The 19134-nt window shown below is 56.7% G+C and overlaps 1 protein-coding gene across 4 annotated transcripts in view; it reads left to right on the forward strand.

Moving 5' to 3' along the window:
* Positions 1–19134, forward strand: part of Nos1 (nitric oxide synthase 1) — a 142270-nt gene that overhangs the window by 64137 nt on the left and 58999 nt on the right. For all 4 annotated transcript variants that reach the window (XM_058579887.1, XM_058579888.1, XM_046446300.2 and 1 more), the window contains exons 2-3: positions 6515–7653; positions 18753–18879. In XM_058579887.1, the coding sequence (XP_058435870.1) occupies positions 6929–7653; positions 18753–18879 (852 nt within the window). In that variant the 5' untranslated portion in view covers positions 6515–6928. The remainder of the gene's footprint in view (positions 1–6514; positions 7654–18752; positions 18880–19134) is intronic.

A 19134-nucleotide genomic window follows, 5' to 3' on the forward strand; every position in this document is an offset into this window, starting at 1 on the left:
CACAGACCCTTGTCCTTCTGGCTCAGAATTCACGGCTTTGATCCCTGTGCAGTCCTACAGCGAGGGGACGTATCCGGCAAGGGCCGATGGAAGGCACAGGAATCTATGGAGACTTTTATTCCACTCATGGTCCCCCCCCTCAACCCTGGAGTGTTCTGGAATGTTCTGGATACAGTGACCCCAGGCTGCTGAGGTCACTCATGTAAAAGAGCTTTTCAAATGAAAGCTGAGTGGTTGCCCGGACCCTCTCCAACGTGGAGATGCCAGCCCTGCAGTTCCTCCAAATGGTGGGTGGACCAGAGATGTCCCTTCTGCACCCCGTGGTGTTGTCTCACCACCGCGTTCGGGGCCATGTGCCTCTGGGGCTCCATGTGGCAACACTCCTGATCCTGCTGCTTTGGCATTCCCAGCAGGAGCTGGGGACAAGGACCCACTCTGCTGGGACGCAGGACCAATCTCTCTGTCCACACCTCCCTCTGCTCCTCCAGCACAAAGTGCCCTAAGTGATATACGCCCGCCACACGTGCTCGGTCGGAAGAGTGGCTACTCACAGGATGAGAATCGGTGACCGTGGCAGTGGAAGGATCGTTTATTGGGCACTCAGCCCAGTCGAGGGTGCATTGTGAAAACGTAGAACGTAGCGTTTTGTCATTCCATCCCCACAGACGCCCTGAGCAGGTTCCATCAGCAGCTCCATTTTATAGATGCAGAAACTGTGACTCACAGAGGTGAAGTCACTCGCCCACCGTCACAAAGCCAAGCCGAGAAACCAGGACAGCATGACTTCATGCCCCTTTTTATGGAAAAGGTAATACAAAAATCACAGTGAATAAAAATAAAAATAGTGGTCCATAACCAAATATGAAAGAATACATATCAATTAGATGATTGTCAGTCTCTTGATGTTCTGCAGAATCCTGCAAGGATGTGTGTGTGTGTGTGTGTGCACGTGTGTGTGTTTTCAAGAATGTTCCTTACCGTGTATCTGCAGGAGAAGGTCCAAGTTTACCATTGCCAGGCCAAAAGTATGTGTGTTCTCAGTTTGGGGAGGAGATTGTCAAACTACTCTTCAAAGAAGTTGTAGCAAGCGGTGGTGTAGGGGACTGGGAGTCTCCCAGGCCCTCGACCACGATATCGATGCTGTCAATTTTGCACAATCCCCTGAGACGTGGGCATCAGAGCTGGGAAGATCAAAGTCATCCTGGGCAAAGTGTCCCATGACCCCAATGGAGCTCCATGGGGGGCTGGGGGAGATGCTGTTGGGACCAGGATGCTCCTGTCTTTGGGACCCCCCAGGGCACAGAATGCCAACTTCCTCCCCTGGTTGGTGGGGGAGGGGATTAGCAGGTTTGGGGCTCTGACTTGCTGGCGTGGGAGAAGGCGCTCCAACTTGATTCCTGGGCCGTGAGCTCTCCGGGAAGGACTGCAAATTAGCAGTTCGGGGGGTGTAAGGAGGTCGGTTGTTGGGGGGATGTTTTCCAGAGGAGCGCAGTTGGGTTTACGGTTCCCGTCTTTTGTTGGCGTGGGGGATGGCGGCGTTCCTGGGTTTCGTTTCTGAAGACTTGGATCCTGCTTTTCAAGGAGATCCGAGGGAGATGGGGAGCAGGCCCCCCCCACACCGTGAGCGAGGTTGTGGGTGTGCAACTGAAAACCGCGGAGTTCCCGGGCTGGGTTTTGTTTTCTTTAATATTGTTCATTAAAAAGGCAATGCACATGTGATGAAGAAAGTCATTTACATGATATTCAAGGAGAACAAAGGTGTTCAGCACCAAGAACAAGCCCTCCTCCTCCTCCTGACTCCCAATGGGCCCTGTAAGATGCGACCATTAAGATCCGTTCCTTCCAGAAGAATCCCTGCAGGTACAGGTGTAGAATTCCCCTGTGGCACCTTTTATTTCCCCCCACCTTCTGGTGTATCTGGGGACTAATTTCTTACCTGTGCATAGAGATGCACTCCAGGCTTTGTAGTGACACAGTTCATCGTCAAGATGGGTTAGGTTTCAGCGGACACCGGGAGACAGGATTTGGGGTACTGGACTGTTAGTCCAGGGAACATCCTACTATGACCCCTTCTTACCATGTTGTGGGTGGGTGTCCTCCCTCACCGACCCACCCCCCGCCCCCGGTTCCAATGGTCAACTTCGCAAGGCGCCCAGACATTTTTACCAACCCTCTTCTGTCATTTCTCTGTTGTTTTTTTGCTTGTTTGTTTGTTTGGGTTTGGTTTTAGAAGCTAAAGCTTTTAAAGACAAAGTGTCTTTTCCTAAGTCATCCGTAGATTCTTGGGGGAATCAGCAGAATCCAGGGAAGACCCATAGTCACCGTTTAGCCCACGGGGTAGGGTTCACTTTTATAGCAGTCACACTCAAAAGAGTAGAAGGTGAGGACGTGGGCGGCGGCTCAGTGGGAGAGCGCTTGCCTACGGGCCTGAGGCCCAGAACTAAAAAAATAAAGGGCGAGGGAAATCCATTTTTTTTTTCACACAAAATTCTGCTTAGCCCCGTGCGTCCCAAGCAGTGTCACTTCAACCTGGGATCAAGACCCGAAAACTTTCCCCACTCTTTTCCTCACACTGACCTTTGAGCCAAGCCCTTACAGTGCCTCTCAACCACCGACGGGCTGACCAGTCCCAGCAGAGGGGCTCCATGGTCTCCTGAGGCCGGTGGCCGCCATATTGGACCGCGTGGCCCTGGGCCATGGAGGTGCAGCGGGTCCACGTGGAGGGAGCCCCTCGGTCCTCCAGGCCTCTGTTCCTCGTTTGGGAATGAGGAAGCCGGTCCAGAGGATCTCAGCGGCTTCCCTTCGTCCTAATCTTCATCCGGCTTTCAGTGCTAGAAATGGAAAGCCATGACAAACCAGGGCGAGCGGGTGTCCCAGAGAAGCTTAATCTCCTCATCTGTGAAACGAGGAGCCACCGAGTGTGACCCTGATCGGGGTGAGGACGAAAAACGGAGCAGCAGATGCGGAAGCACTTTGGGGAGGCGAGGGAGGGAGGGAGGGAGGGGGGCCCAGTGCCATGGATTGCCATCAGGATTACGGTTGACAATGGGAAGGAACCCTCAGCATCTACTCACGGGGACCTGGGCTACCAATTTCCTCAGTTCACATCGCTGAGCCTCAGGCTTCCATCAGACACCCCTGGCCCCAAGTTCTGCCCACAGTAAACTCAACAGCACTCAAACATGCTGGTAGTTCCCCAGTTACAGAAAGGAGGCCCAGAGTGGGCGATGGCATGCCCTGGGTCACACAGCAAGGAGGTCTCATCAGACGCTGGCCTCTTTGGGTCCTGCCTTTCCACTGGCACTCACCCCACCCCTCTCCTCAGCCACTCATTTCCTCGCAGGAAGGTAAGTGAAATAAATATACCCGAAACCGCTGAAGTACTCGAATGAGGCTCGGGGCCAAGGATTGTTTCCATGGTAGATACTCTGGCGTGCGCGTGGGATTTGTTGAAAATCCCAGCTCCAGAAGCGGAGGCGGGTTGGCAGGCTGTTCTAGCCAGCTTCGTCACCTGTGGTCGGTGACCGCCCCCAAGGTGAGACCAAGGTGGGATTCCTTTGTGTGCCTTCCAGGGAAAGACCCCCCTGCAGACCCCAGTGGAGCAGAAAGTGACCGGAATGAAACCCAGGAAGCCCAAATCATCTCATCTCTCCTAACAATCACAGGAAACCGCTTCTCTCAGTGTTGACTCTGTGACGTCGTCACGTTTCCTGCGTTTGGGGCTTTCTTTGAATCCTCCCAGTTCCCCAGATGAGTGGTCACTGCTGATGGCCCCATTTTACAGATAAGCAAATTGATAGGGGGGGAGCAGATAGAGAACTCACCCAGAGACAGAGACAGCCAGGAAGGACCTTGCAAAGCCTCCTGGTGGCTGGACGGAGGCCCGAGAAGGCTCCCGGGTTCCAGGCATCCACCAACTGGGACCAGGGGGGTGACCTGGAGCAGCTTGGTGGATGGATCTGGATGATGGTCACCGGCGACCCTGACCGTGGTCAGGATGAGATTGAAACATGAAGAAGAGACACGGAGTATTGTGGAATTGTTACTAAGAAATGGGGAGCGTTCGGAATTCATAGGTCAGATTGTGGGGTGTGCATGTGTGTGCGTGTGTGTGTGCATGTGTGTGTGCATGTGTGTGGTGCACATGTGCAGACACTGAATATCCCTGACTCTCCAACTCCAGCATCTTCCCCAGTTTCCCAGAGGATCGACTTCCTCTCCTAGTGCCAAGACCTGAGAGGTCAACAGCAACCCCATGTCCCAAGCACCAGCCAAGAGCCCAGCCGGATTCTAGAAGGCTCCTGAGGAGACAGTAAGAGAAGGAGCCCAGAGTAGCTCTGACATGCCGAGCGTGGGTGTGCGTGGGTTGCTTGATTTCTGTTTTCTTTTTTCCAAAGCAAAGGACACAGAAGACCAAGTCCAATCTCTGTCCCCTATTGAGGTCTGACCCAATCCAGCAACTGGAAGAAATAGGCTTAGGGGTCTTGCCCCTCTCCCCACCCCCCCAAAAAAACCCCACCTTCAAATTCTTTTTTTCCTTAAAGAATAGAGCCCAGTGTCCAACACGAACACCTGAGCGCTGCCGAGGTTCCCGCTGTCTCTGTCCCCACTAAGCAGCCAGCATCTTGGATTCGGTCCCCAGGAGGAGAACTCAGGAAGGAGGAGAGGGTGGGGGACCCTCCAGGGGAGAAGGGCATGGTGACGTGGGGTGTCTTCCCTGCACACCAGAGCCCCGGCAGAAAGAGGCTGAAAGACACTCCGCTGGTGGACACACGGCCACACACAGAAAACAAGGGACGCAGCGTGAGGTCGATGCATGAATACACACAGAGCCACACACAGGACACCAGATGGAGGTGGCTGGGCCCAGGGATGCGCCACTCCTCGCCCACACGGGCCAGCGGGTTATGTAATGTAATGCTCTCTGCAGCCGAGCTAGCCACCCTCCCTCCAGGGGAGGCCACCTCCTCTGGGGGGTGGGGTTCTCTGTACCCACCTCCTGCTCTTAGTGCCTTAGCCCTGGGGTGACCCCAGCAAGTTGCTAAAAGGGAACCAAGTGTGTCAGTTTGCTAGTAGTGGCAGATGGGGGCTCCCCCCTTGTGCTAAAATGTGGTGAGGACACAGGTGGGGGGGTGGCATGGAGCCAGACCTGGAACTTGAGGGTAGAGAAGGAGACCAAGGGGCGTTCTGATGCCCCCAACCCCCCCACAGATCTCCTGCCCCAGCCCAGAAGGGGCAGTGGACACATTGCTTTAGTGCCCTTTTTCCACCGCTGTGAGCGAGTTTAGAGGAGGAGAAGTGTACCGTGTCTGGAGGGGAGTCCTGTACTGATGAGGTCGAGACTCCCAACCCAAACAGCTCACCCCTGAACCTTCTCGCATCATCTCACACGGGAGCCTCTGAGGGGGACACCTCACGTCTAAACCCTCACACACGTGGACACGGAGACCCAAAGATGCAGCCCCCTGTGGACACACCATGGGGTGGGGGGTGTGCTCACCTGAGCCACGGCATCTGCAGCCCTTGGTACCCCAGCCACACCCCACACTGCTCAGCAAGGGGGGATCCCTCACTTGAGAATCGCCAGTGTTTCAAAGAGTGAAACCGAGACTTGAGAGAATAACTAGAAAGTCAATTTAAAATGATCAGCATGTAAGTTTCAGGGCTCAGGCTCCAGGGTGAGGCTGCCCGATTTCCAACCCTCCCTCTGCCGCCGTCTCCTGAGTGGTCCTGAACAAAGATCTGAACCCCCTCTGGCTTCGGCTTGCACATCTATCGAGGGGTGATCACAAGGGTCAAAACAGGAACTTACGCAGGTCAGGAGCGTCAATGCAATAGCTGCCATCGTATTTTGTCTTGCGGGGGGAGCTTTTCTTCCTCAATCAGTGAGGATTCTTTGAGCGCTGAGATGTGCCCCGAGATCCCCAGGGTTACAAAAGCCTTGGGGACTGATTGTGTTTTAATAGGGTCACGTCTCCGTCTTTGAACTTAAAACAAGCTAATCATTATAAAAATGGTCCCAAAGGTCGGCTGGCATCCCCTGTCCCTGGGTCCGTGGGAGGTGGTATCCTTCTTCTTCGGGTGGGTTTGTGGGGGGCAGTTCGTGGAAGGGCTGGAATGAGGGGCCAGAGAGCCCCGGCCGCCGAGCTCCTGGGCTTTGCTGACAGCCACGTGGCAAGTTGGAGTGGCGGCTTCTGCGTCGGGACAGAGATAAGGGAGGTCCTGTGAGTCTTCCCATTTGCTTTCTGACTGTCCCCCATTTCCCCCAAGGAGACCCTCGGGTGGCTGAGGGCTTCCATCTTGGAGGTGAAACCAGACAGCTTGCAGCTCATGGGGGAGACTGTCCCCTGGAGGACCAAGGTTCCACCTCTAGGTTGGCTTCAGAGCCCCAGGTGTCTGGGCTAGACTGGACGCTGGTCTGCGTTGTCACCCTCGTCTTGAAGGTGGGGTGGGGTGGTCCCTTGATCTCTTCATCTCCCTTCCCTCCATTCATGCCCTTGTCCCCTCTCTTCAGCTCAGGAAGCCCCCGATCTCATCTGCATCTAACAAGCCGCTGACCAAGATGCCCAGGGAAGAGCCCACATCGATCACGCATCACCTCTAGACACCCCCCAGACGCTCCTCCCCGGCCTGCTGACCTGTGGCTCAGGGACACGTCCCACTGCTCTCCTGACGTCTGTCTGCTGTCAGCCTCCTTAGAGGACAAGCAGCGGGGTGGGCAGACGCAGGAAATCATGCCACCGACGGCCACCCGGCAATGAGCGGGTGACGCAGCGTTGACATCAGAGACGGCGGAGGCTGAAACCTCTCGGCCGCTGTGTCCCCAGCTCCTCTCTCGGTGGAGCCGAGTCCTGGCCCCTCCTGGAGAATCCGTCTCGGCTGGATAGGCTTTGGGGTCTTCGGGGTGGACCCTCGGAGGCCAGGCGCCATGGAAGAGCACATGTTCGGGGTTCAGCAGATCCAGCCCAATGTCATCTCCGTCCGCCTCTTCAAGCGCAAAGTCGGGGGCCTGGGGTTCCTGGTGAAGGAGCGCGTCAGCAAGCCCCCCGTCATCATCTCGGACCTGATTCGCGGGGGAGCCGCGGAGCAGAGTGGCCTGGTCCAGGCGGGGGACATCATCCTCGCCGTCAACGGCCGGCCCCTGGTGGACCTCAGCTATGACAGTGCCCTGGAGGTGCTCCGGGGCATTGCCTCCGAGACCCACGTGGTCCTCATTCTGAGGGGGCCCGAGGGCTTTACCACGCACCTGGAGACCACCTTCACCGGGGATGGGACCCCCAAGACCATCCGGGTGACACAGCCCCTGGGACCTCCCACCAAAGCTGTGGATCTGTCCCAGCAGCCCTCGGCCAGCAAAGAGCAGCTGCCCGCGGTGGGTGGGCCCCCGGGCCCCGGGAACGGGCCTCAGCATGCCCAGGACGGGGGGCCGGAAGCCGGCTCGCTGCCCCAAGCCAACGGCCTGGCCCCCAGGCCCCCAAGCCAGGACCCTGCCAAGAAAAGCAGCAAGGTTGGCCCCCAGGGCAGCCAGGAGCAGAATGAACTGCTCAGAGAGATCGAGCCCGTGCTGAGCCTTCTCACCAGCGGCCGCAGAGGGGCCCAGCGAGGGGCACCTGCCAAGGCGGAGACGAGAGACACAGGCGTCCAGGTGGACAGGTAAGCCCCCAGCCGCGCCGGAGCGTGTGTGCATGTGCGTGTGCAGTCCCTGACACTCAACCTCGCAGCCCAGAGACAGCCTGAGCTATCCCCACACCTGAACCTACCCCCACGTGACAACCCTTGAACCCCAAAAACCGTAATTACACAAGGTGCGCGGGCCTAGGCTGTGGCTCTCACCGCGAGACCCAGAGCCCATCCGTTACCCCGGCTCAGGGACTTCTGTCTCCCCATCTCCATCCTGCATAATCCTCCAGGACCCCTGGAAGGTGGTATTTTGGGTGATCCATGTGTCACATGTGAAGTGGGGACACCCAACCTGTGTGTCCTTGGAACGTTTAGTTCTCGTCTCCAGAAGAAGGAAGGCAGAGAGTCTCAGACCCACTCGTGGGGTGGAGTGGGACCCTTCTGATGGGCAGATGCTTGGGGGCTCCTGTGGTCCTGGACGTCCACTCCCAGAGCCAGTGGCCAGGATCGGTCCTCAGGGTTCTCCTGGTTCCCCAGGGTGAGCACAGGGGGCCTCTTAGGCGGGAGCCCAGGAACTGCCGCTTCCTGGGCCCCTGCAGAGCTGACCCACAGGAACAGCCCACTGAGGCCTCGAGGGGTCCTCTGTCCACCCAGCAGGTGTCCTGAGTCTGAGTGGGTGGACTTACGTCCTAAAGCAGCTGCAAGATCTGGAACGAGGGTGTCCCCTTGTTTGCTGGGAGACCCTGGAGAGTGTGGTCTGGGCACAACCCCCACCTCCCGGTCTCACTGACCCTCCCTGGTCCTCAACACTGAGGCCACTGGACGGGATGCGGCTTGCGTGGGCACAGCCTCCCGCCTACAGACAGCTGATCCCCGCTGCGTCCAGTCTTCCATACCCTTGACCGTGATCCCAGGGGTGACTACCAGGATTCCTGGGGGCTCTCCTTCAGCCACACCTGGACCTGCCTGAGCCACCCTGTGTGACGTGAAGGCCCCCCCAGGATCCTGGTGGGGAGCTGCTGCCCTCCAGGCTGCTAATGTGCCAGGAGGGACGTCCTCACCTAGTGTGCAGGGCCCTCGGTGGCTCCGAGCACCACCCAGGGGGGCCCCCTCCTGCTTTGTTTCCCCAAGGAGGAGGCAGGGCCGGCTCCCAGCCTACCGCATCCTCTGCCCCCAGCTCAACCTCACCCGTGAAGAGGCGACCTACTTTGGAGGAGGGGAGATTTGAGAGAAAGTCCCCAGGAGGTCCGGGGCCCAGGGAGGCCGCTTGGGGGAGCCCTGTAAGGAAGAATGACCTTCAGGACGGCTCCTCCGCCCCTGGGTCAGTGGCTTTTTGTAAGTGCCCCCCTCTACTCTGGGAAGCTGCTTTGGGGACAGTGCCACCCCCCACACTTGATGGGGTTTGCATCAGTGGAATTCCCAGCTCCACCATAGAGAGAGCTTAAAGTGGCTCCTGAGAAAGCGCCTGTCCCCGGGTCCCGGGTGGGTCTCCAGGGGAAGGTCACACTCAGCACCAATGGCTGCAAATGCGATAAGCGTCCAGCATCCAGGGGGACAGGTGTGTTGTTTTGGCCACTCCAGTGCCACCAGCTGCGTCACCAAGGCGACGCGATTCCCGACACGGTGAACGCGTCCTCCTGACACAATGGGTCCATCCGTCTTTCCTTGGTTTACCCAGCGTGGGGGACTCAAGGCTATTTTTAAAAGCCCTATTCTTGCAGGAGACAGAGCTGGGATCTCAGCCTGCTTTATATCTGTGGGAAGGTCCAAAGGTCCTGGGGCCATCGGACCCACCTGCCTTGTGTGGGTTTGTCCCTGGGGCTGCCTCTCCCCCCTCTGCAGCACCCAGAGGACCCCCGCCATCCAGTTCCCAAGCAGGCTGTATTTGGGGTCAGTCTCGGGGCTGGCAGGCCTGGGGACATTCAAGCTCCCAGGTTCACGTAGCTGCCCCCAAATTCTCTTCCTCCCAACCAAGGGTCCCCCCATCCACGCTGTGTCTGGGGTGGGGATTGGCACTGGCATCTGGATGATGGAGGAACGGTCACCAGCTGGCCTGGGTGACAGTGAGGCCCACCAAGCCCAGAGCCGCAGGTCCAGGGCACCCCCAGTCTGTGGCTTCTGGAGCCTGTGAGGACGTGGGACCCTCAGGACATGGGATTCTCCTGCTCAGCCACCTCCCTCTCCCTCCGGGAAACAGACTTAACCGGCTGCAGCTCTGGCTCCGTCACTCCCACTGCCCTCACGGCCACCCTGCTGTCGGGGTGTGGCACTTATCTGGGGGGAGAAGTGATATTTTCGCTGAAGACCTTTCCCTCCCGCGCCCCAGGAGGAGGGGGCCCTGGCAGGTGGGGAGGGAGAGAGGCTTAAATCCGGGTCCTCTGGCACCTTTAGTCCTTAGGAGCGGTCACTTTAAAAGGCTGCTTGTCGGAGAATATCCAGGTTGCTGGGCTTGCTGCCCTCAAGGAGGGTGTGAAGGAGGCCAAGGTCCCCGGCCCCGCGTCCATCTGGACCGGCAGGTCAGCCTCGCCCTGCATTCTGATCACTGTCCCCCTTTGCGGGGCACTTGGTCAGTGACAACGTACCTTCTTCAGAGACTGTGAATAAATAGGACGTGTGGCTTCAGCTCACTTTTCTCAATGAGGTACCTGAGGCTCAGAGAGGCGAAGTCACTTATCCAGAGTCACACAGCCCCAGCCCCAGGGTGCTGCCCTGATTCTACCTAGAAGTTTCCCTGCAAGTGTCCAGAGTTAAAGGAAAAGGAGGCAGGAGGGGGCCGCTAAAGGAATGGAAGCAGTTTCAAGCCCAGAGAATCCACCTCATGGTGGGGGTGAGAGGAAGGCCGGCCCCATGCTCAAGTCCTTTGGTCAGTTATGTCCTTTGCTCTTGACGGTGCCCCTGCCATCCTCCTGATGCAGAAACCAAGCCTCAGAGAGGTATAGTCACTTGTCCCAGGTCACACAGCTTACAGGTGACGAAGCCCAGACTCGGCCCAAGCCCATGCCCTTGACCCCGATCGGCCAGCTTGGTAGATGGTGTGTCCGTCTCAGTGCACGCAGCTGCTGACCAGCCAGTTTCTGACGAGATCAGGGGATTTTCTCAGAGCCCTTCCAAAGCTGGTAGCCCTGGCTCATGCAGATGGAGACGCCTGAGACCTGGTGTCCCTCGAGACGTGGAGCAGGCTCTCCCAGGGCCAGGCAAGGGCCCTTCGTCGTCCTTCTATCCTCCTCGTGAACAAACCCGTCGCCCCGGGTCTTCTCTAGGCCTGTGACCAAGGGAAGCCCTTCCTCCATCTAAGGCCGGTCCCCCTTCGGGATGTCCCTGCTGTCCCGTCAGCTGGACCCTGGGAAGAGCTCTGGGATCAGCCCACCTGCCCGCCCCCCACCCCCCAAATTTGCCTGCAACCAGGGGCTTCTGACTGTCCTCCATGCAAGGAGCCTCCGTTCTGCCCCCATCCTCTTCAGAGCACAGGGGACCCAGGGATGACCCTCTGCCCCGATCGCCGCCCCCCCAGGGCCATATGAAACAAGAAAGGAAGAAGAAACCAACAGACGCTTGCAATCGTCTTAGAAAGAGATTCATGCTGTGGAGGAAATAGAACAGTGACTGGAAAGGAAGTGGCTTGGGGTTGGGTGGAACATTAGATCAGGGGTCTGAGAAGGGCGGAAGGGACCCACCGTGTGGAATCTAGGGAAGGGTGTTCCCGGCAGAGGACACAGCAGGTGATGCAAAGGTCCTGAGGTAGGAGCCAGGTTGGGATGTTCCAGGAACTGAAAGAAGGTCTGAGGGGCTCGAGTTTCCGTGACTGGGGCAGGGGGTTGGGCGGTGAGGTCGGACACGTGGGTGGGGCCATCCTACCCCCACCCCTGTCCCCACTTGCTCACCATATCAGTCGGCCATAGCTATTACCACGAAGTACCCGATCTCAGAGGCACCCGTAGCTCTCACAGCCTGGGAGACCTGGAGCCAGACGGGGGGGCTCCCTGGGGTGAGATCACATCAGGACCTCAGTGAGGTGGCTTCCCTCCTGGGGACTCTTGCCCTTCCCAGCTTCTAGATTTACGTTTTTCACATTTCCACGCGCCTGTGGCCCCATCCTCCAGCCTCAAAACCTCCTGCTTCATGATCCTAGCCCCTCCTCCTTCTAGAGGTCATAGTCCAATCGCCCTCTGCCCTCTGACCTCTTGTAAGGTGTTTTAGTCAGTTTTTTTTTTTTTAATTTTATTTTTGTCACTGTGACCAAAAGACCTGTCAAGAGTCACGTAGAGAAGGAAAAATTTATTGGGGTTCATCGTTTCAGAGGTTCAGCCCATGATCAGCCAGCTCCAGACCTCTGGACCCAAGGTGAGGCAGAACCTCATGGCAGGAGAATGTGGCAGAGGAAGAAGACAGCTCAGGACCTGGCCACCAGGAAGCAGAGAGACATGTGATAACACTTAGGGCCCATCCAGATAATCCAAGACCATCTTCCCATCTCCAGATCCTTCATGTCCCAGCAAATGTATGAAGACTTTTTCCATGTTTTCCTGTATTAGTCCATTTTCTGTTACTGTAACCAAATACCTGAGGCTAGGTGCTTTATGAAGAAAAGAGTTTCCTTTGCTCACGGTTCTGAAAGTTTAAGAGCATTGGTGCTGCATCCTCTCACCCTGGTGAAGACTGCACAGCAAGTGGCATGACGGCCAGAGGCTGTGTGGGAGGAGGTCATGACAAGACAGGAAGCCAGAGAGGGGCGGGGCTGGGCTTGCTTCTTATAACAGCTCTCTTGTGAGCGCTAACTCTGTGTCCCAGAGCACCACCTTAATCCCTTCCCAGGGCAACTCCCTCTATGACATAAGGACCTCCCACTAGGCCCTGTCTCTGAAAGGTTCTACCAGCTCAGCCCACTACCCAGAGGACCCCGGTCCCAATTCTTAGAGATTCCTCCCAGACCTGCCGTTCAAGTTCCTTGAGAAAGTCAGTGGCGGACACACCTGTAGCAGGTCCCGCTCCTGCCAAGTGACACCTTGTGGGGTACATTGCCCCGTTGAAGCTCCCTGGAACATCAGTCCGAGGATGGACGTCCACTTAGAGAACTGAGGGTCACGTGTGGTTCTCCAAGTTGGCTTTGGCCTGCACAGTTTTCTGAAAACGAATTGGTAGTGAAATGAAAAAATCAAGAGATTTCACACTAAAAGTGGTTTCTAGACTTTCAATAGGTGGATCCAGTTGTCGCTGTGTGTCCAAGGGGGATTGGTCCCAGGACCACCCTCGGATCCCCAAGCCTGAGGATACTCAAGTCCTTTAAATGCAATGGCTTAAGATTTGCATATAAGCTACAGAACCTCCCACCCTACACTCCAGCCCAGCTCCAGGTGGCTTAGAATAACTGATACAGCATAGCGACTGTGTCCATAGTTGTTACACTGAGTGGCTTAGGGAACAATGACAAGAAAACAATCTGTAGTGTTTAGTACAGGAACGATATTTTTTTTTCAAATATTTTAAACCTGTGATTGGTTGAATCCAGGATGTGGGATCTGTGGGCACCCAGGGCCCACCGCCCTGTGAATCAGAAGACCTCTTAAAGCACAGCTTCATCCTGGTGGGGTGTCCAGCACAGGATCTGGGAGGGAGTGTCATTCTCCAGCACCCAAATCAGCCCGATCCCCTTACTTACTTTTCTTTACTAGCCAGGACCCTGAAGGCATGAGTTTCAGATTCCTGCCCGGTTCTGGGATACTAGAAATTACGAGGATAATGTGGGCACGATGGTGCACACCTGTCATCCCAGCAGCTCGGGAGGCTGAGGCAAGAGGATCGTGAGTTCAAAGCCAGCCTCAGCCACAGCAAGGCACTGAGCAGCTCAGTGAGACCCTGTCTCTAAATAAAATACAACACAGAGCTGGGGATGGGGTTCAGTGATTGAGTGCCCCTGAGCTCAATCCCTGGTGCCCAAAAGAAGAGAAATTAAGAGTCAGGATAGGGACAGGGCCCAGCATCCACTCCAGCTTCCACAGTCTGCTGTGGAATTCCTGCTCTGCGAAGCATTTCTTCCAACATGAAATCAAGGATTAAATCTCTGCCGAGACCCCAGATCAAGTCTCCACAGCCCTCAGCTGCCCTGCCCAGGTGGAGGCCCGGAGCGAAGGCCAGCCCGGTGTGGAGAACGAGGAGTCCGCCGTCTGTGGAACACGGGCTTCCTGCCAGGGCCGGCTGCTCCTTGGCTGGCTGGGCCAGAGCCGGCTGCAGCCCACCTGGCTGTGCCCAGCACGCATGCGCGGCCCACCTGCTCCCGGCCAGGTCCGCGGGGTTGGTCAGTGGTCTGCGCTGGGCTGACTGACGCACGCAGCATCCCTTGGACCCAGGCCCAGGCCCCACCCCCCCCGCCCCGTGCCCTCTCTGCAAGTGATAGGGGACCTGGCTACCAGGGAGGCTCGGTGGCAAGGACCTGGCGAAGGTTCTGTGAAATGTGACTGTGATGCTGGGCTCGGGAGGGGGAAATCACCTGCCAGTGCAGGGGAACACAGAGGGACTTAGGGTGGATCCTGCCCAAGAGGGCAGCGAGGCCGGCCAGTGGAGGCTCCTCGTCACACCTGGCCTCCTGCGAGACAGGAGCGCTGGGAGGCAGCAGGGGGGGGCAGCTGGCCAGGAAGGACTCGCTGACCACCGCTAGAGGCCGGCCAGGGAGCTCCCGGGGACACGGGCCTCCTGCCACAGCTCCCCCAGGGTGCCCAGCCGGACCCCTGCGCTCACTCTGCAGGGCCGGGCAGGAATCAGCATCTGAACAAGTCCTTCATTGAATTCTCTGCTCCTGAAGTTTGAGAATCGCCAAATGTGGCACGTGATGGGGCTGAGGATGCTGGTCCCCATCAAAATACCGAGCCCAGGGGGAGGGGTGGCTTTTCCACAGGGGTAGGGACCCCCGAGAGGGGGTGGGGTGGGAGCCACTTAGCCAAGGCAAATTTCTCCATCCCACATGGGAACAGGGAGTAGCCAACCATCTTCTTAGACCCTTGGGTGGACAGGAATGGGAAGCCCAGGTTGGGGTGCTCAGCACCCCTCCGTTGGAGGAACCCGATTTTGCAAGATCCAGAGATGCCTGTGGTTTCATGATTCGGGTGGGAGCTGGTTCCTGGCCCACAGTGTGTCTTGGTGACGAGTGACACTCAGTTCCTACCGTGCACAGGACAGGACCTGCCACAGAGAAGTCTCTGGCCCAGGACCTCCTTAGTGCCCAGGCGGAGAAACTTAATCACTCAGAGCAGCTGGGTGGGTACAGGACGGACGTGGGGACAAAGCAGTGTGACTGTCCAGCCCTCTCAGCAGTGGAGAGAAACCACCACCCAGCATCATTTTGGGTTGTTTTATTTTGTTTTTTTTTTTTAAATGGAGAATTGATAAAACAGACCTTCCAAAATCCTCTAAAAAAAAAATCTTCATCACCAGATGAAGGCAATCAACATATTGAGCTCTTTTGTCAAGAACATCCAATATTTAAACGTAAGTTTCCTCACGAGTGTGAGGGCCAACCAAATAGCTCCTGGGGTTCCCCCCGATAAGCCCTGTTCACAGTGATGCTGAGCTTGGACAACCGTGAGAATGTCCTTATTTTCCTTTGTGGCCCACTGGCTGTGTGACCTTGGACAAGTGGCCTAATCTCTCTGGGCTTCTGCTTCCTTAGTTGTGAATGAAGATGGACTTAGCTCATGTGGAGGTAGTGCTGACTGTGGGCCAGGCATCTTGTATGCGTCCTCTCCCTTAGTCCCCCGGGGAAAGATGGGGTGTGAAGTGGCAGAAGGGATGAGTGGGGGTTGGTTCTCAGCAGAAGGAAGGTGAAGAGCCATCCAGGGGCACCGTGGCACGCACCTGTAATCCCAGCCACTCAGGAGGCTGAGGCAGGAGGATCACAAGATCAAGGCCAGCCTCGGCTGAACCTGTCGCAGAATAAAAAATAAAAAGGGCTGGGGATGTGGCTTGGTGATTGAGCACCCTGGGTTCAGTCCCCAGGAGTACAAAATAAAAGAGTTGCGGGGGAGAGAACAAGGAGGAGGAGGAGGAGGAGGAGGAAAAAAAAAGGGATCCAGGAAAGAGCAGGATATAGATCCGATGTCCTTCTTGGAAGAGGAGAGAGCGTGGTTGGGACCAGGAAGGAGGGCGGTGCAGAGAGGAGGTGCAGAAGAAAAGCCCAGGGTCCCAGGGCTCAGGGTCTCCATGAACAAGATGGGACTGCTCCAAGGCTCTGGGTCCAGACGTCGCCTCCTGTGCCCCAGCACCAGGAGAGACACCCCCTCTCTCAACTGGAAGCTCCGTGGCTTCTCCCTCCCCATCCTCAGAGACATTCAAGCTTCAAGCTGAAACGTCCCTTCCGATGGCCCCAAGCCACTTATGGCTCCTTGAACTTGAGTCAGAGTTGAGTAGGAGTGAAAATTCTGTTCCTCCGTGAGAGGGGCCAGGTTTCAAGTGCTCAATGGCCAGGGGGCTAGTGGCCTTAATATTGGGCGGTAAGATGTGAACAATCCGCCATCGCAGACAGTTCTAGACCCTCCCTGATCCCTGCAGAAGCAGAAGTCCCTTTGCTTCGGTTTGATGAGCCCAAGCGGCTGCAGGTGTGGCTCTGCCGGCTGAACAAGCCCAAGTAATTGACCCTGTCCTTTTTATAAATAGGCCTAATAGAAATGTGGGGTTCCTTGTTCTGTCGCCTCTGGCTTAGAATGCATATCCTGACTAGTTTTTCCTGTCTGTATTTTTTAAAGGAAAGCATCTGGGCTAGCCATCACTCAGACCTGGTTGCAAACCGCAGTTCTCTGGCTCTGTGCTTACTGTGTGACCTTGGGAAACTTATGTAACCTCTCTGGGCTCCGTTTTCTCATCTGTAAAATAGGATTTTTAATGTCCACCAAGAGTTAATGAAATACCTTCTGTTCCAGTACCTGGTATGTTCCAGAAGCTCAGAATACATTTCCCTCCTCCCTTCTCTGCTGAGACCCCATTTATGGCCATGTGATATCATCAGAGCAGGAGTTTTAGATGTGAATTGGAGCTGAATGGCACCAGGAGCCGCTCTCTCCACAGACGATTCCTCTGTTTGTCACTGTGTAGGCAAGCCATTGACTTGGGAAATGTCTGTAATCAAGAGCCACTCTGGGTTTGTTTTGGTGGCATTTTAAAGAGGGGAAGACAAAATGTTCCCTCTGATAAATGCGAACCTCTCCCACAGAAGAGCAGGAGTGGCTTTGATGTGGATCCGGGGACGACGAGGAGCCCAGCAAAGAGGGGTCTGGCTGACCCTGACTCAGCAGTGGGAGGGTCACCCCGGGCCAGGCACTCAGACGCACTGGCTCCCGGTTCTTCCCAGTGTCGTGGGCCATGGAGAACGCTGTCTTGCCCGACGTCGGGGAACCGATATCAGAGAACAAAACTGGAAGATCCCGGAGACGGGCTGGGGGAGACCGGGGCGGCCTCGGGGCGGAAGGGCTGAGGCCAGACGGGCAGTGGGAGGCCTGGATGTCCACACCCAGTCCTCGCTCCATCTAACTGGGTGTCAGCCCACGGACGGGCTTGGAGGGTCCATTAGAGATCAAGGGCAGGATGGAGGAAGCTGAGCGGTGAGGGAGTCAGGCTCTGGCTCGGGAACCAGCCTGAGTTTGCATCACTGTCACTGGCTGTGTGACGTAAGTGAGCAACTGCGCTTCTCTGAACCTCGGTTTCCTCGTACGATGCTGGTTGTGATGGTGATGATGTTGGTGATGGTGATGGTGGTGATGCTGAAGACGGTCATGGTGAAGAGGAGGAGAATGATGATAATGATGGTGGGGAGGGAGGGAATCATGAAGATGTGTTGAAGTTGAGAGTGACCATTTTAAGGTGATTTTGGTGTTGATGGTGGTGGTGGTGGTGATGGTGGAGTTGGTGGTGGTGGTGGAGGTGGTGGTGGTGGTGGAGGTGGTGGTGGTGGTGGAGTTGGTGGTGGTGGTGATGGTGATGTGGTGATGGTGGTGGTGGTGGTGGAGGTAGTGGTGGTGGTGGTGGTGGTGGAGGTAGTGGTGGTGGTGGTGGTGGTGGTGATGATGATGGTGGTGGTGATGGTGATGGTGGTGGTGATGGTGATGATGATGATAATGATGGTGGTGATGGTATTGGTGGTGGTGGTGGTGGTGGTGATGGTGGTGATGGTGGTGGTGGTGATGGTGGAGGTGGTGGTGGTGGTGATGGTGGTGGTGGTGGTGGTGGTGATGATGATGATAATGATGGTGGTGATGGTATTGGTGGTGGTGGAGGTGGTGGTGGTGGTGGAGGTAGTAGTGGTGGTGGTGATGGTGATGGTGATGGTGAGGATGGTGGTGGTGGCGATGGTGATGGTGAGGATGGTGGTGGTGATGGTGGTGGTGGTGATGGTGATGGTAATGATGATGGTCCCTGATGGTGACAGTTAGAGCCACTTCTTCAGGTGGACATGCAGGACAGGCTAGAGTGTTGGGCTTTGCTCGTGACTGACTGTGTGACCCTGAGCCGTTGGCTTCCCCTGTCACCCACGCTATCTGTAAAACTGCGCCCGCTGCCCGTCCCTCCTGTAGGCTCGCTGCAGGGTGAGCTGGGTGAAGCCCGCGCCCGGTGCACGTAGTAAGTGCTCCGTGAACGCGGCTCTCAGCGTGAACCATGATGTCACCTCTGCTCTGTTTCCTTTATTCTCAATCATTCTGGTGTCCTGAGCTGGTGGTGTTCCTAGGAAGCCCAGATCCTGGGCTGGGAAGGGCCTGTGGCCTTGCCCACTGGCCTCGTGTCCCTCCTCCCTCCCCCCCCACTGGGTACCCGGTGTGAAGTCGCCCAGGGGTCGTGACACACAGAACTCCCACAGGAGATGGCCCCCTGGGCCCCCAGGTGAAGTGCGCCGGAGAGAGATGCGAGGCACCCATGTCATGGCCATCCGGAAACAGTGTCCCCAACCTGGGTGGACACCAGGCACAGGGGTCAGCTTGGAGGAGCCTGCTTGCTGCCTGACAGGGGCTACCCCCCATGAGGGAGTAACCCTGGCGGAGCAGCAGGCGGATGTCCAGCGTTCCCAGGGAGGCGTGTGAGTGAGTCCCCGGGTCCCCTACAGATTCGGGACCTTCAGACCAAGGCCGGGAGCCTGATGTGTCCACCTTGCCTTTCAGGGACCTGGATGGCAAGTCACACCGAGCTCTGCCCCTCGGCGGGGAGAACGACCGCGTATTCAATGACCTGTGGGGCCAGGGCGGTGCACCCATGGTCCTCAACAACCCCTACTCCGAGAGGGAGCAGGTAAGTGGGGCTGCTGGCCCGCCCCGGCCTCTCCCAGTAGGAAGCAGAGGGAGCGGAGGTAGCCCCTGTTGAGAAGGAGGCCAGGGGCCCTGGCTGCAGAGCGGGGAGGCCAGGCCAGCGGGCTCAGCCGGGGATGCAGATCTGGGGTTTGTTTTATTTGATTGTGAGCTTGCCATTTTTCCCATGTTAATTCTGTTTCTACCAGGAAAGGCATTTGTGTGATTCCACATTTAAAAGAGATCAAAGATGCATCAT

The sequence above is a fragment of the Marmota monax genome, unplaced genomic scaffold (assembly GCF_021218885.2).
Source record: "Marmota monax isolate L192 unplaced genomic scaffold, Marmota_monax_Labrador192_F-V1.1 WCK01_AAM20220418_F8-fsc00092, whole genome shotgun sequence".
In the NCBI taxonomy this organism is placed as follows: domain Eukaryota; kingdom Metazoa; phylum Chordata; class Mammalia; order Rodentia; family Sciuridae; genus Marmota; species Marmota monax.